This window comes from Dendrobates tinctorius, unplaced genomic scaffold (genome assembly GCF_039654945.1).
Source record: "Dendrobates tinctorius isolate UK_male_01 unplaced genomic scaffold, ASM3965494v1 ptg000022l, whole genome shotgun sequence".
In the NCBI taxonomy this organism is placed as follows: domain Eukaryota; kingdom Metazoa; phylum Chordata; class Amphibia; order Anura; family Dendrobatidae; genus Dendrobates; species Dendrobates tinctorius.
In genome coordinates, this window is record NW_027361690.1 from 97,799,471 (window position 1) to 97,813,752 (window position 14,282).

The 14,282-nt window shown below is 44.5% G+C and overlaps 1 protein-coding gene across 2 annotated transcripts in view; it reads left to right on the forward strand.

Moving 5' to 3' along the window:
• The window catches only part of FAH (fumarylacetoacetate hydrolase), a 103,741-nt gene that overhangs the window by 31,174 nt on the left and 58,285 nt on the right, over positions 1 to 14,282 (forward strand). For both annotated transcript variants that reach the window (XM_073569018.1, XM_073569019.1), the window contains exons 7-8: positions 10,313 to 10,365; positions 11,658 to 11,757. In XM_073569018.1, the coding sequence (XP_073425119.1) occupies positions 10,313 to 10,365; positions 11,658 to 11,757 (153 nt within the window). The remainder of the gene's footprint in view (positions 1 to 10,312; positions 10,366 to 11,657; positions 11,758 to 14,282) is intronic.

Consider the following 14,282-nt stretch of genomic DNA (forward strand, 5'->3'; position numbering starts at 1 on the left):
CGATTCCATGTGAGGGCGAATATTTGTTTGGAACTGTCCTAGACGAGCTGCTTGAGAAGGCGGGGGACGACAAGAAAAGATTCCCAAACCTTTCGTCAGCGTCCTACCGTCGTCCATTTGGTAGAAGGAGATTTGGTCAGGGGAGAAGGCGCAACTCTTCGCCTGTTAGAGATCGGCCCAGATGGGAAGACAGAAGGAGACGAGGTACGGGCTATATGTTCACACGCTCCTCGAGAGATCAAAAGAGACCAAATCAATGACTAGCAGTTCCCGTGGGGGGTAGACTGTCATCCTTCTTCCCGGCATGGTCACAGATTACGAATAGTGACTGGGTGCGTAAGGTAATATCCACCGGGCTTAGGTTGGAATTTACCCAGATCCCGCGGGACACCTTTAAACTAACCCCCTTAAGATCTTCTCATCTCGAACAAGCGGCTTTAGAAGCGGAAGTCTTGAGCCTATGCCAGAAAAATGTCCTGGTAGAGGTTCCAGAAGCTGAAAGGGGAAAAGGGTTTTACTCTCCCCTGTTTCTAATCCAGAAACCTGATAACACATTCAGAACGATTATAAACCTTCGTTCCCTTAACGAGTTTTTGATTAATTATACATTCAAAATGGAGTCCATTAATACAACAATAAAAATGTTGTTTTATGGCAGTCATAGATTTGAAAGACGCGTACTATCATGTACCTATCCATACAGACTTCCAGCAGTCCCTGAGGGTGGCAGTTTCAGTAGAGGGCACAGTGCGTCATTTTCAGTATAGAGCCCTTCCCTTTGGTCTCTCAGCAGCACCCAGGGTTTTTACAAAGATAGTGGCCGAAGTTATGGCTCACTTACGGGAGGTTGACGTCTTAATCATTCCATATTTAGACGATTTCTTGATTTGTAGGAAAATCGGTGGGTCATTGTAAATCCCAGATAGAAAAAGCTAGATCCAGGTTAGAAAACCTGGGATGGATTTTAAACTACGAGAAATCCCGACTCCAGCCCTTAAAAATACAGAAATTTTTAGGGTTAGTACTAAATTCAGAGACTCAGCGGTGCCTGCTGCCACTAGATAAATTACAAAAGATACAGGAGCAGGTTCTTCGGGCAATTGATAATCCATCTATGACCCTCAGACAGGCCATGTCCCTGTTAGGCTCTCTAACGTCGTGCATCCCAGCAGTAAGGTGGGCACAGTTCCATACCAGACCCCTTCAAAACGACGTCTTGGTTAATAGCAGGGCCCTTGGAGGCTCCTTACAAGGTCGGATGTGGCTAAGCCCCTCAACTGTTACATCACTGAGATGGTGGCTTGAAAGCGAGAACCTAGCGTCAGGGGTGCCCTGGATAACACAGATAACCCGTATTATAACCACAGACGCAAGTTCCTTCGGTTGGGGAGCCCATATGGGGGACTTAGTGTTACAGGGACAGTGGGATTCTGATTCTGATATCTCATCCAACCAGAGAGAGCTATTGGCGATAGAACTGGCAGTCAAGAAACTCATTATCTACCTACAGGGCCATCATGTGAGGATACACTCGGACAACCAGGTAGCGGTAGCATATGTCAACCACCAAGGTGGGACCCGCTCCAGCGCTCTGATGCAGATAACAGAACGGCTCCTCCAGATAGCAGAGAAAAATTGTCTATCTTTAACCGCGCTCCACATCAGCGGAAAGGACAACGTAAGAGCAGACTTTTTAAGCCGCAAGGCTCTAAGACAAGGAGAATGGGCTTTGAACAAAGATATTTACCACCAGATTGTCCGCAGATGGGGTCAGCCAGAGGTAGACCTCTTTGCCACCAGAAAAAACAGAAAAGAAAGATTGTTCTGCTCTCTGAACCCCAGGGAAAATCCCCTGGCGGTGGATGCCCTCCTGATAAGATGGGACTTTTCTCTGGCATACGCCTTCCCACCATTGAATCTTCTTCCTCTGGTAGTCAGGAAGATCAGAGAGGATCGGGCAAAAGTCATACTGATGCCCCCTTTTGGCCCAGGAGGACCTGGTTCGCGTGGTTGAAGACCATGTCGGTAGGCGATCCCTGGGTACTGCCGAACCTTCCGGATCTCCTCTACCAGGGGCCAGTCAGCCACCCACAAGTAGCGGGACTTCATTTGACGGCGTGGTATTTGAAAGGTCACTATTAAAAGATAGAGGGTTCTCCAAGAACTTAATTGACACCCTCCTAAAAAGCAGGAAATTAACTACCACTAATATCTATGCTAGGACCTGGAAACGCTTCCTGTCCACCTTTCACTTTGACATCAGAGACGGAATTCCCACGAAACATATTCCTGAATTTCTCCAGAAAGGTTTCGAATTGGGTCTCTCCACAAGTACGCTAAAAGTACAAGTTTCAGCCTTAGGGGCCCTGTTTGCAGGTGATATTGCAAAAGATTATTGGGTAGCAAGGTTCATCAGAGCAGCGGCCAGATCGAGACCTATACACAAAGACAGATGCGTGCCGTGGGACTTAAACCTAGTCCTTACAGCCATGACGGAAAGTCCGTTTGAACCTTTAGATTCCGCCTCACTAAAGATTATATCCCTTAAAACAGCATTCCTGGTAACAATAACATCCGCACGTAGGGTGAGCGATATACAGGCACTTTCCAGATTGCCCCCCTTACACAGAGTTCTTACAGGATAGGGTAATCCTAAGGCCAGATCCAGCATACCTTCCCAAGGTAGCAACACAATTCCACAGGACACAGGAGATAGTTCTGCCTTCCTTCCTCCCTAATCCAACCAACCCTAAAGAGCAGAAACTCCAGGCGTTAGATATTAGAAGATGCTTACTGACATATTTAGCAGCCACGGATCCTTGGAAGAAGGAGAACGCATTATTCCTATCCTTCCAAGGTCCCAGGAAAGGATACAGAGTATCAAAATGCACATTAGCAAGGTGGATTAGGGAGGCTATCTCTCTTGCCTACACAGCAGGTGGCGGCCCAGCTCCACAGAATCTGAGGGCACATTCCACTCGGGCCATGGCATCATCCTGGGCGGAAAGAGCTGGAGTATCTATTGATCAAATATGTAAGGCGGCCACCTGGTCATCTCCTTCCACCTTTTTTAACCACTATCGGTTAGACATGGGGGCCTCCTCAGACCTCACGTTCGGGCTAAGGGTGCTGCAGGCTGTAGTCCCTCCCTAAGTTAGTTTACATCTCTGTAATTCTCTCGTGGTGCTGTCATGGGAGTCCGAATAAAGTATTAAGTTACGTACCGGTAACGGTATTTTTCGGAAGCCCATGACAGCACCCTTAGTTCCCTCCCTTGTTCACATATAGGGGTGCACTCCTTTAGAAGATTGTTCATAAAATCACCTTATGTGGGAGATGGTATAAAATAATTCTGGTAAATAGGGTAGATAGGTTGTATATATCATATGTTGTGTACTAACCATGGTAGCCTCTCAAGCTCTGTAATCCAACTGATGCGTGGGAGAGGTGCCGCCCTTTTTGTATCTGTAGGTTTCCTGTTCCTGTAGGGCGGATCCCCTCTCTCGTGGTGCTGTCATGGGCTTCCGAAAAATACCGTTACCGGTACGTAACTTAATACTTTCCCCCTATGGCTGCGCTGCATGGAAAATGAGAACTTGCCGCCAGGTTCACACACCAACCTGTAGGCCATAATGTATTCTTCTTACCATTAGGAGACCCTTCTTAGTCCCTCTTTACACAATCTCTTAATTTCTAACAACCTTACAATTTGATATTCTAAACAAAAAAGCACTTTGTTGTAAAATTTGCGCAAATGGATGCATTTAAGGCAAGTATATCTTTTTATTTCATTTTTTCAGTTTTTTTTTTTTTTTTTTTAAATGACACAAAGGGGAGTATACAGTATTTCTTTCCAAAAATATACCGTATTTTTTGGACTATAAGATGCACCGGACCATAAGACGCACCCCAAATTTTCAGAAGGAAAATAGGGAAAAAAAATTAATGTGTCAAATGGGGGTCCGTCTTACAGTCCGAATTCACATTACGAGAGGGGATCGGCAGCACTAGTGGAGCATGGTCGCGGGTTGTCAGGTGGTCCGGCCGAGATCTCAATCTGAGCATGAGGGTCGCCCTCCCACCCAGGGCTGTGGGGTACTCGGTACCGGACCGGTGTCGGGGATGTGTCACAGCGGCGGTGACCCGGTCCGTGGCCCTGGGCGCCCAAATCAATGGTGGCTTGTAATGTACTTTATGTGAATAATTTGTGACGCCACCTGTGGTGTTTGGCAAGTAAGATGTTAAGCCAACGCTGCATGTAGATCCACTGGGACTGATGGTAGGCTGTAGCTCCCCACAGGTGGAGCTGTAGTCCCAGGGCAGTATAGATGTGGTTGAAGATTAGAGGAGAGGCACAAGCAGTGAGAGGATTGGTACCCAGATGTAGCGGTGCTGAATATGTTAGTGCATAATGAATGGAGGACACTAGGGCTTGCAGTTTCAACGCTTTACTCACAGTTCGTGGTACACACTGGTGCCTGCCTCCATGCCGTGTCCTCCGGGGCAGAGACTCAGTCAACCTCCCGGGCAAGTCAGGGCTCTCCTCTCCAACACTCCGCCAACATGTACCTTTCCTGAACGACTCCGCCAATGCGCCTTGTTATGAATGAGTCACCGTAGGAGGCAACAACAGAAATACTAGCTAAGTCCAGAAAACCAGAGAAGTTGGCAGCTATCGGATTGCAGACCCCTGAACCTAACAACAACAACTAGCAGTAGCCGTGGGGGGTTCCTACGGTGCCCTAGACCCCTCGATCACAGCTGAAGAACTAAATGGCCTAAAGACAGAAATGGAAATCTAAACTGCCCCAGAGCAGACCCCAAAGCAATAGGCAGCCCCCAACATATGACGGTGAAGCAAGATGAAAAAACACTCACACAGATAGAAAGATAGGCTGAGCAAATGATGGGGCCCAAGCTAACTAAATAGGAAAGGATAGAAAAGCTGCTGTCTGCAATCCGCCAAAACCCTATCAAAACAAGAGCCAACAGACTGATAGGGAAAAAAGCCCTGAAGACGCTAGGCTTCAAAAAGACTATATCAGTACTCAGGTATTTTCTGAAGACAGAGCAAAAAGGAATTCGGCTCACCCCAGCAGGGAATGGCAGAAATCCGGGAAAACAAAACCAAAACACAAATGCAAAAAGCAGAGCAGAAAACTTAGCTTTTGAGGAGCAGGAATCAGACTGGTCTCCAAGAATCCCTCAGGGAAATCACCAGCAAGGCAGAAGGGCGTCGGCTGCCTTATATCCAGTCAGCAATCCCAGTCATCATCATCCTGCTCAGATGCTTGGTAATCAGCCTTACTACCTTCCTTCACCAGAAGAGGGAGTTCATCAGACCTCAATGGTGAAGGGGAAAATGAACTCACAACAGCGCCTTTTAGTGTGAAGCTCTCCAGCACCGTGGTACTCTGGAGTTCCTCCTGTCAGATGTTCCTAACAACTCTACTTGCACGGCAGACAGCTGTAGCCTGCTTCGGGGACGCCTCGCTCCCGGCTCTCTATCCGTTTTGCTGTTGTGCCTCAAGTCTTAGATGGGAGTTATGCATTTACAGCCAACTACTCCACCGGTGTCTGCTGCAGAACCATAAGTGTCCATACAACCTCGGGGACCGGGCCCCGGCCTTGCGCTGAGAACCTATAGGCAGGGTTCCTTTTCCAACCCACAACTCCTCTCTGTTCTCTCTATTCCTTCATTCCGTACTTGTCTTTCTCTCTATGGAAGCTTAGGTTGCAGTTCTACGTCTTTCTCCTTACTCTCCTTTCCCGTGCCAGCTGGCTCAGATCACTTCCATCCCTTCTTCCAGGGATCCTCACTCCTCTTGGAGTATCCTACTACTCTGAAGACCTTCTGTCAGACTGACCCCGTAATTCTAAACCTTCCCAATCTTTTATATGGATCTCAACTCCACCCACCTCCCAGCACATCCAGTGTTCCAAGCAGGGAACCACCAAAGGTGCTCCTAATATATAGAGGAGATAGTGACCTTGTGGATGTGTTGAACTACCCTGGTTTTGTGGGATGCGGGTGTTGGAGTGTGGAAAGGAGTTCCCAACTTACCTAGGTGGTGGGGCACTACACCTTAGGAGAAGGCGCAGTACCTCTGTGGCGACTGAGCCTCAGGGGCGCCACACATGCACCATCCCTGATGGCTACTTTCCCGGAGGCCACTGCATCGCAGCAATGAATGTGCGGGTGCCTCCGGGCTGTCACAAAATGCTGGCGCAGCCCCCCGCACCACAGAGCACCGCCGAACTTGCCGCACCAGCCTGGGAAGGGAGTGTGATCATCGCCCTGCACCATCGGACCGGGACCGCCGCAGAATCGCATGACTCCTGCTGCCACCACACTACCTGTAAGTATATTGCGACTATAAGACGCACCCCCATTTTCCCCCAAAATTTTCTTGGGAAAGAATTGCGTCGTATAGTCCGAAAAATACGGTATCTTTCATTATTTATCTACACAGTACCATAATGGTAAGTCACCACTGTAATGCAAAAATAAAAAAGTTAACCAAAAAAAATGTCGAAATTGAAAGTAAGCTTTAAAAAAACATGTGGCCTCAGTGTCGTTCCCCCCCCCCCCCCAAAAAAAATGGCTCGACTTCTTAACTAATGACATTTCCAAGCTAAAGTTATGCATTCTGTCCTTCAAGACTTAACATAATAAATGCAAGAAGTCAAGAAGCTTTTCACCATTATTTTCTATAAAGGTCAGAATACATAATAGATGAAATATGCATCAATTAATCTATTTTCTCTGACTAATATGACATAGGTTAGTGTAATAGTAAAGGCAACTGGGAATAATTTTGCAGCATTTTTTGCAATCTAATAGTATAGCTTTTGTTGTGTGACTTTTCAACCAAGAAGATATTAAAAAATGCTAGGTCTCGTTTGTGTTTGCTTTATTACAAAAGCATGAAAGAACACCTGCCATTTGGCAGAGTGCTTTTATTTTACACCATCTATGAGGTGGGAAGATGGTGTGTGCAAAAAATGAGTTTGAAGATTCTTCCAAATTGTGTAAAATACAGATCTTCTGTCAGTTAAAGGGTTTGTCCAGTCTAAAATGAAAAGTCTGCAGTTACTATGTGAGACTACAGACTTGTGAATCCTTGCACAGTGCGTGTGCTGGAAGGATTCTCAAATCTGCAGTCACACAAAGTGACTGCATACTTTTCATTAAAGACCGGACAACCCCTCTAACATTAATAGAAGGCAAAACCTGACGAAGGCAAAACGAGCCAAAACGCGCGTTGGGGAGGCACGCCATCCCTGGAGAGTGAGACAGCATTATTTTCTGTAAGCACTTTTCTTGTTACATCTTTATTACATTTTGATTGTGGTTCTAATTAGGCTGTCTCCAATCTCCATCTTTGCTATATTGCCCTTATTAACAGAATTTATACACCATGGTTGCTTTTTCCTATGCATGTACACTTTATGTACACTTGTGATTTTTTTTTTTTTTTTTTTTTCTGTAATAATAATTTTATTTTGCACAAATTTTATATAATATATATACACATACACACTTTTTCAGCACTGAGCACTTTTTGAAAAATTTTGTGCATCATATTTGATATTTTTCAATTAGGTTTTTTTGACATGCTTCCTTAATTTATGTTTTGTCACTAATTTTGGGCATTGCAACTTTGGTTTTATTTCAATTTTCTCTACATTTTTTGAGGATGTGCGACCTTTTATCATTAACTGTTAGAATATATATCTTACTGTTCCCATTATTATTGTCCTGATTTTTAATAATTAATAAATACTATAATTTTATACTCAATCTTGGATTTTTACGTCTCTTTTTTTTTTCTCTTTTTGGTAATCCTCTTGGTATTTCCGATGGTCCGTAATTGGTTTTTATTGTCCTCACTTTATTGGTTACAGGGTTTAATATATACTTTTCCACTTTGTATATAACTTTTATATTACCTATTACATTGGTTTTAACCTGTTACCATTGATATTCCTTTGTTTTCTCTATTTGTTGGATAATCCTATATATGGCTGTACAGTACTGCTTAGCCACATGTTCAGACTCTGGAGGAATGGACGGAGCGCTATTTGCCTCCTGGAGAACAGATTTTCCTTGAAGAGTTTGCGGACTCCATATATATAGCTCTCGTAATTGCTAGAAGAGCAGAATTCCTCTTCATTCTATGTGTCTATATCTATTCTTTCGTTTCTTTATTAAAACTGTCAGTGTGAGTTTACTGTATAGCGCACTGAATTGCCGGCTTTGCTAAAAGACACCGGGTGCGTATTTCTCGCAAGTCACATGTGTGGTCCGTGTGTAATCCGTATTTTTTGCACACCCATAGACTTGCATTGGTGTACTACGGGCGTAGTACGCTGACAATTGCAGCATGCTGCGATTGGCACGGACCGTAGACTACGGATGAGAAATATACGGCTGGTGCGAGGGACCCCATAGAGAATCATTTGTCCGTGTCTAATGCGTGCTTTTAGCGCCTCTCACTCGGCCGTATTCCTCGCCAGTGTGACCCCGGCCTTACTCTGGACATCTGGCCTCTGTTCAGCATTGTCCTTTTTTCAGAAGTGCACAAAACTGTGGCCAACTGCACTTTTATGCCTACCTAAATAGATGAACACTGCCGGATCACAGGTCAAACGGCGTCCACGGTGCCTCGGTCTGCCTTAATATGGTGAATTTTTCACCAAAGGTTCTGTCCAAATCGCATATTTCAGAGATTTACCCTGGTGCAAGTGCTCAGCGCAGAGCGCAGGATAAGTGTGCGCTGAGTCTTACTACAATCTTTTGGAGGCAGAATGAACCAATTAACAGCAGGTGAAGAATCTGTGCGATATCAGATATAGATTTTATATATATATATATATATATATATATATACACATAATATTTCTTTTTTTATGTTTGGCTCCTGTCAAACGCTAAAATATATATATTTTTTTTTTTTTTTTTTTTTTTAATAGTTTTTGCTTTCTGATTTTTGTGAGGCAGAATGAATAAACACCAGCAATTCAGGATGTGTGGTTTTTAAATCATGCGTGGTAAAACTGATAAGGCAGTTTTATTCTTCAGGTCAGTTCGATTTACAGTGGTACGCCAGTTATACTTTATTAGTTTTTATTGTGTAAAAGCGCCAAAATATAGTAAAAATATTTTAACAAGTTTTTTTGTTTTAATTTTTTTTACTTTGTCCCACTCTAGCACTTTCACTATTTGCAGGCTGATCGTTTATTCCTATGCTTTATAAGCAGACTACACTGCACTGATAGACAAAATTGTTAGATCATGTATTGAGCATGACCTAGTAAGTTTGCTAGCTCTGGGGTCACCATAGCAACGATCGGGCCCCTGCGATAACGTCACGTGGGCTCCAATCCAAGGGCAGAGGGGGCTTCCTCCATTTGCCTGCTCTCTAAATGTGATTTGATTTCGATCGCAGCATTTTAGGGTGTTAAAGTGCTGGGAGCAGTGCGCACTGCTCCTGGCAGTGAGTGCGGGGTGTTCACGCTTGCACAGCACCTGTGTGTGGGCTATTGACATGACGTATCCATACATACAGTATAAGGTCGTTAAGTACCAGGTGACTGACGTTTGGATACGTCCAAGGTTGTAAAGTAGTTAACATCTCCGCAATGGAGAGGCAAAAAAAAAAATATGCTTTTTAAAAAGGATATTCAGAAGTTAGAATCAGTTCAAAGACGGGCAACTAGATTGTCACAAGGGATGGAAGGCCTGTGATATGACGAGAGGTTGGAAAAGTTGCTTATTTTAGAAAAAAGATGCCTCAGAGGAGATCTCATTTACATGTAGAAATATGTGTGTGGTCAGTATAAAGGACGGGCATATGACTTATTCCTTCCAAAGAACGTACTGAGGACAAGGGGCACTCATTACAGGTGGAAGAAAGGCGATTCCAGCAGATAAATAGGAAAGGGTTCTTTACAGTTAGAGCAGTCAGACTGTGGAATGCCCGACCACAAGAGGTAGTAATGGCAGACACTATGACAGCTTTTAAAAAAGGGCTGGACGATTTCCTTGATACACATAACACTGCGGGTTATAGCTAAATTAGTGACAAAATGTACATTTGATGGAGAAAGGTTGAACTTAATGGACCTAGGTTTTTTTTCAACCTACATAACTATGTAACTTTCCAACAACTATTACATCCTGTATCCAGTTCAACATGAAAAATTTGATGAAAGGTCCTCTTTAACCAAGGCAATCTAACTGACTTGATACGGGGTCCAGTAACTTGAAAAAATAAATAAAACTACTCTCTTTCATTTATTTCTCTAGACAAACCACCAATTTTTGATGCCAGCAAACTATTGGACATCGAGCTAGAAATGGTGAGCAGCTTTCTTTATATTTCCAGCAATACTGTATGTATGTCACGGACAGACAGTAGAGACGTCTGTGAAAGAAGACTGTGTCTTATCTTATAGCATCTAATTTTTTCTTTCTCACAATCCATCAGTAATTGTGAGCTCTGAAGTTTATTCGCTCATACCCTTAAAGAGAACCTGTCAGCAGGATTTCTCACTATAAAGTGTGGCCATATTGGCATTATTGCATTGATTAAATTGATGCCTTTGTTGAAAGAATCCGATGAGTCGTTCTTTTTTTAATCATGGTTTTAAGTTTTCTTCTGATGACTTCTTGGGGGTTGGGACTTCTTTTGCTCCGGCCCCTCGCCCATCTCCTGTATTTCTACAGGTCGCTGATTATTCAGTAACTGCCTCCATTTTTAAATTTCGCACCGCCATCATTGAGTAGGCGGAACTTGCGCAGTGTGAGGTGCCACATCTGGTCTTTGGGTTTTCAATAAAATGGGGCAGAAGTCTGCGCATGCGCAGATTGAGATCTCTGCTTAGATCCGAGCGCCTTTTTATTGAAGACCAAAGGTGGAATCTCGCACTGCGCACGCACTGCCCACCCAATGATGACGCCAGCGGAGTGAAATTTAAAAACATAAGCAGGTCACTGAATACTCTGTGGCCTATTGAAACACAGGAGGCAGGCAGGCAAGGGGCCGGAGCAGAAGATGAAGAAGTCAACAGAAGAAATCTTAATCATGGTTTTAAAAAAGAACGACTGATCGGATTCTTTCACCAAAGGTATCAATTTAATCAGTATAATAGCGCCATTATGGGCATACCTTTACTTCATAGTGCTAAATCCTGCTGACAGGATCGTCTTTTGTGCAGTGTAATTGATAGTAGGAAACTCTTTTCTGACAGTGGGCCCCAATCGGTTTTGGAGCCTTGTGAAGCTGCGCAGGTTGCACCAATGCTTTGTCCGCCCCTGATATACCTTATGCCGTCATTTATGCTTTCTGTGAGATTATCACAGTCTGATAAGCCATGTCATACACTATCAAATTGAAAAAAGCCTAATGAGAAGTCATGCATTACATGGCGAGTACTGAAACGCCTGTGTCCATCTAATGCGCTGAGCTGCCAGATCAGTATATCGTAGCATCTCTCTGTACAAGGTCACATAGAGGTGTTTTCACCTTTTAAATTTTACATAGATACAAACCCTAATCTGGAAATCAGTTCCGAGCTCCAGAAAACAAGTACAGTCTGTAATTGTAAAAACATCCATTAATCAGGAGCAATTTTCCTGTCCTTTTTCACAGGCTTTCTTTGTAGGCCCTGGCAACGATTTAGGAAAACCGATTCCCATTCAGAAAGCTGATGAGCACATTTTTGGCATGGTGCTGATGAATGATTGGAGTGGTAAGACTTTCAGGAGTAATGTTTATTACAGAAACTTCTAATCAGAGAGGCGATAAGTTCTAAAAAAAAAAAATTGATGGGAATATTCATTAGTGTTTACCATTTGTGGGAACTGAACTCTCCTTTTGTCAATGTCTGATTTTATTGGCTACCTGTGGGGACCCTTATATTGATGATCACGGAATAAGGCAACTTCTAAGGCTAGTTACACTGTGTCTGTCTGAATTTATACAATGTTGCTATAAATCATAGCCTTTGTTTCTAAACACATCTTGCCACATTGGGATGGTGCTAGCAGCTGACACTGGCGTGCCAGTGACTGGGGGCGCATGGCAGTTATGCCGTACTTTGCCCGCGAAGTCAGCTGCCGGCAACAGCAGAGGACCCAACACAATGTTGGAGTGGGGGAAGGGAGTAGAATTGTGTTGGTTTTTTTTTTGTTTTAAAGAACAGTAGAAGAACAGGGGACATATATACCAAGATGGGCCCTGTATGGGGGACATACACTCACTGGCCACTTTATTAGGTACACCTGTCCAACTGTGTGTTAAGACTTAATTTCTAATCAGCCAATCACATGGCGGCAACTCAGTGCATTTAGGCATGTAGACATGGTCAAGACAATCTCCTGCAGTTCAAACCGAGCATCAGTATGGGGAAGAAAGGTGATTTGAGTGCCTTTGAACGTGGCATGATTGTTGGTGCCAGAAGGGCTGGTCTGAGAATTTCAGAAACTGCTGATCTACTGGGATTTTCACGCACAACCATCTCTAGGGTTTACAGAGAATGGTCCGAAAAAGAAAAAAAATCCAGTGAGCGGCAGTTCTGTGGCCGGAAATGCCATGTTGATGCCAGAGGTCAGAGGAGAATGGGCAGACTGGTTCGAGCTGATAGAAAGGCAACAGTGACTCAAATTGCCACCCGTTACAACCAAGGTAGGCAGAAGAGCATCTCTGAACGCACAGTGCGTCGAACTTTGAGGCAGATGGGCTACAGCAGCAGAAGACCACACTGGGTACCACTCCTCTCAGCTAAGAACAGGAAACTGAGGCTACAATTTGCACAAGCTCATCGAAATTGGACAGTAGAAGATTGGAAAAACGTTGCCTGGTCTGATGAGTCTCGATTTCTGCTGCGACATTCGGATGGTAGGGTCAGAATTTGGCGTAAACAACATGAAAGCATGGATCCATCCTGCCTTGTATCAACGGTTCAGGCTGGTGGTGGTGGTGTCATGGTGTGGGGAATTTTTTCTGGGCACTCTTTGGGCCCCTTGGTACCAATTGAGCATCGTTGCAACGCCACAGCCTACCTGAGTATTGTTGCTGACCATGTCCATCCCTTTATGACCACAATGTACCCAACATCTGATGGCTACTTTCAGCAGGATAATGCGCCATGTCATAAAGCTCGAATCATCTCAGATTGGTTTCTTGAACATGACAATGAGTTTACTGTACTCAAATGGCCTCCTCAGTCACCAGATCTCAATCCAATAGAGCATCTTTGGGATGTGGTGGAACGGGAGATTCGCATCAGGGATGTGCAGCCGACAAATCTGCGCCAACTGTGTGATGCCATCATGTCAATATGGTCCAAAATCTCTGAGGAATGCTTCCAGCACCTTGTTGAATCTCTGCCACGAAGAATTGAGGCAGTTCTGAAGGCAAAAGGGGGTCCAACCCCTTACTAGCATGGTGTACCTAATAAAGTGGCCAGTGAGTGTATATACAAGGAAGGGGTCCAGGATTGGGGGCCTATATATATACCAGGGTGGGCCCAGGATTGGAGACATGCCCTCCATTCTCTTAAATATATCAGGAAGGGACCCAGGATTGGAGACATCCATACCAGGATGAGGGACTTATATACAAGGATGGGCCTAAGATTGTAACCATATGTACCAGGATGTGGGACATACTGTATATACCAGGAAGAGGTCCAGGATTGAAAACATGTATACTAGGAAGGGTCTCAGGATGGGGGACATATATACCAGGAAGGGGCCCAGGATGGAGGACATATATACAAGGAAGGGGTCCAGGATTGGGGACCTATATATACCAGGGTGGGCCCAGGATTAGAGACATGTCCTCCATTCTCTTATATATATCAGGAAGGGACCCAAGATTGGAGACACCCATACCAGGATGAGGGACTTGTATACAAGGATGGGCCTAAGATTGTAACCATATGTACCAGGATGAGGGACCCGTATACCAGGATTTGGGACATACTGTATATACCAGGAAGGGGTCCAGGATTGAAAACATGTATACTAGGAAGGGTCTCAGGATGGGGGACATATATACCAGGAAGGGGCCCAGGGTGGAGGACATGTATACTAGGAATGGTCTCAGGATTGGGGACATATATACCAGGAAGGGGCCCAGGGTGGAGGACATGTATACTAGGAATGGTCTCAGGATTGGGGATATATATACCAGGAAGGGGCCTAGGGTGGAGGAGATGTATACTAGGAATGGTCTCAGGATGGGGGACATATATACCAGGAAGGGGCCCAG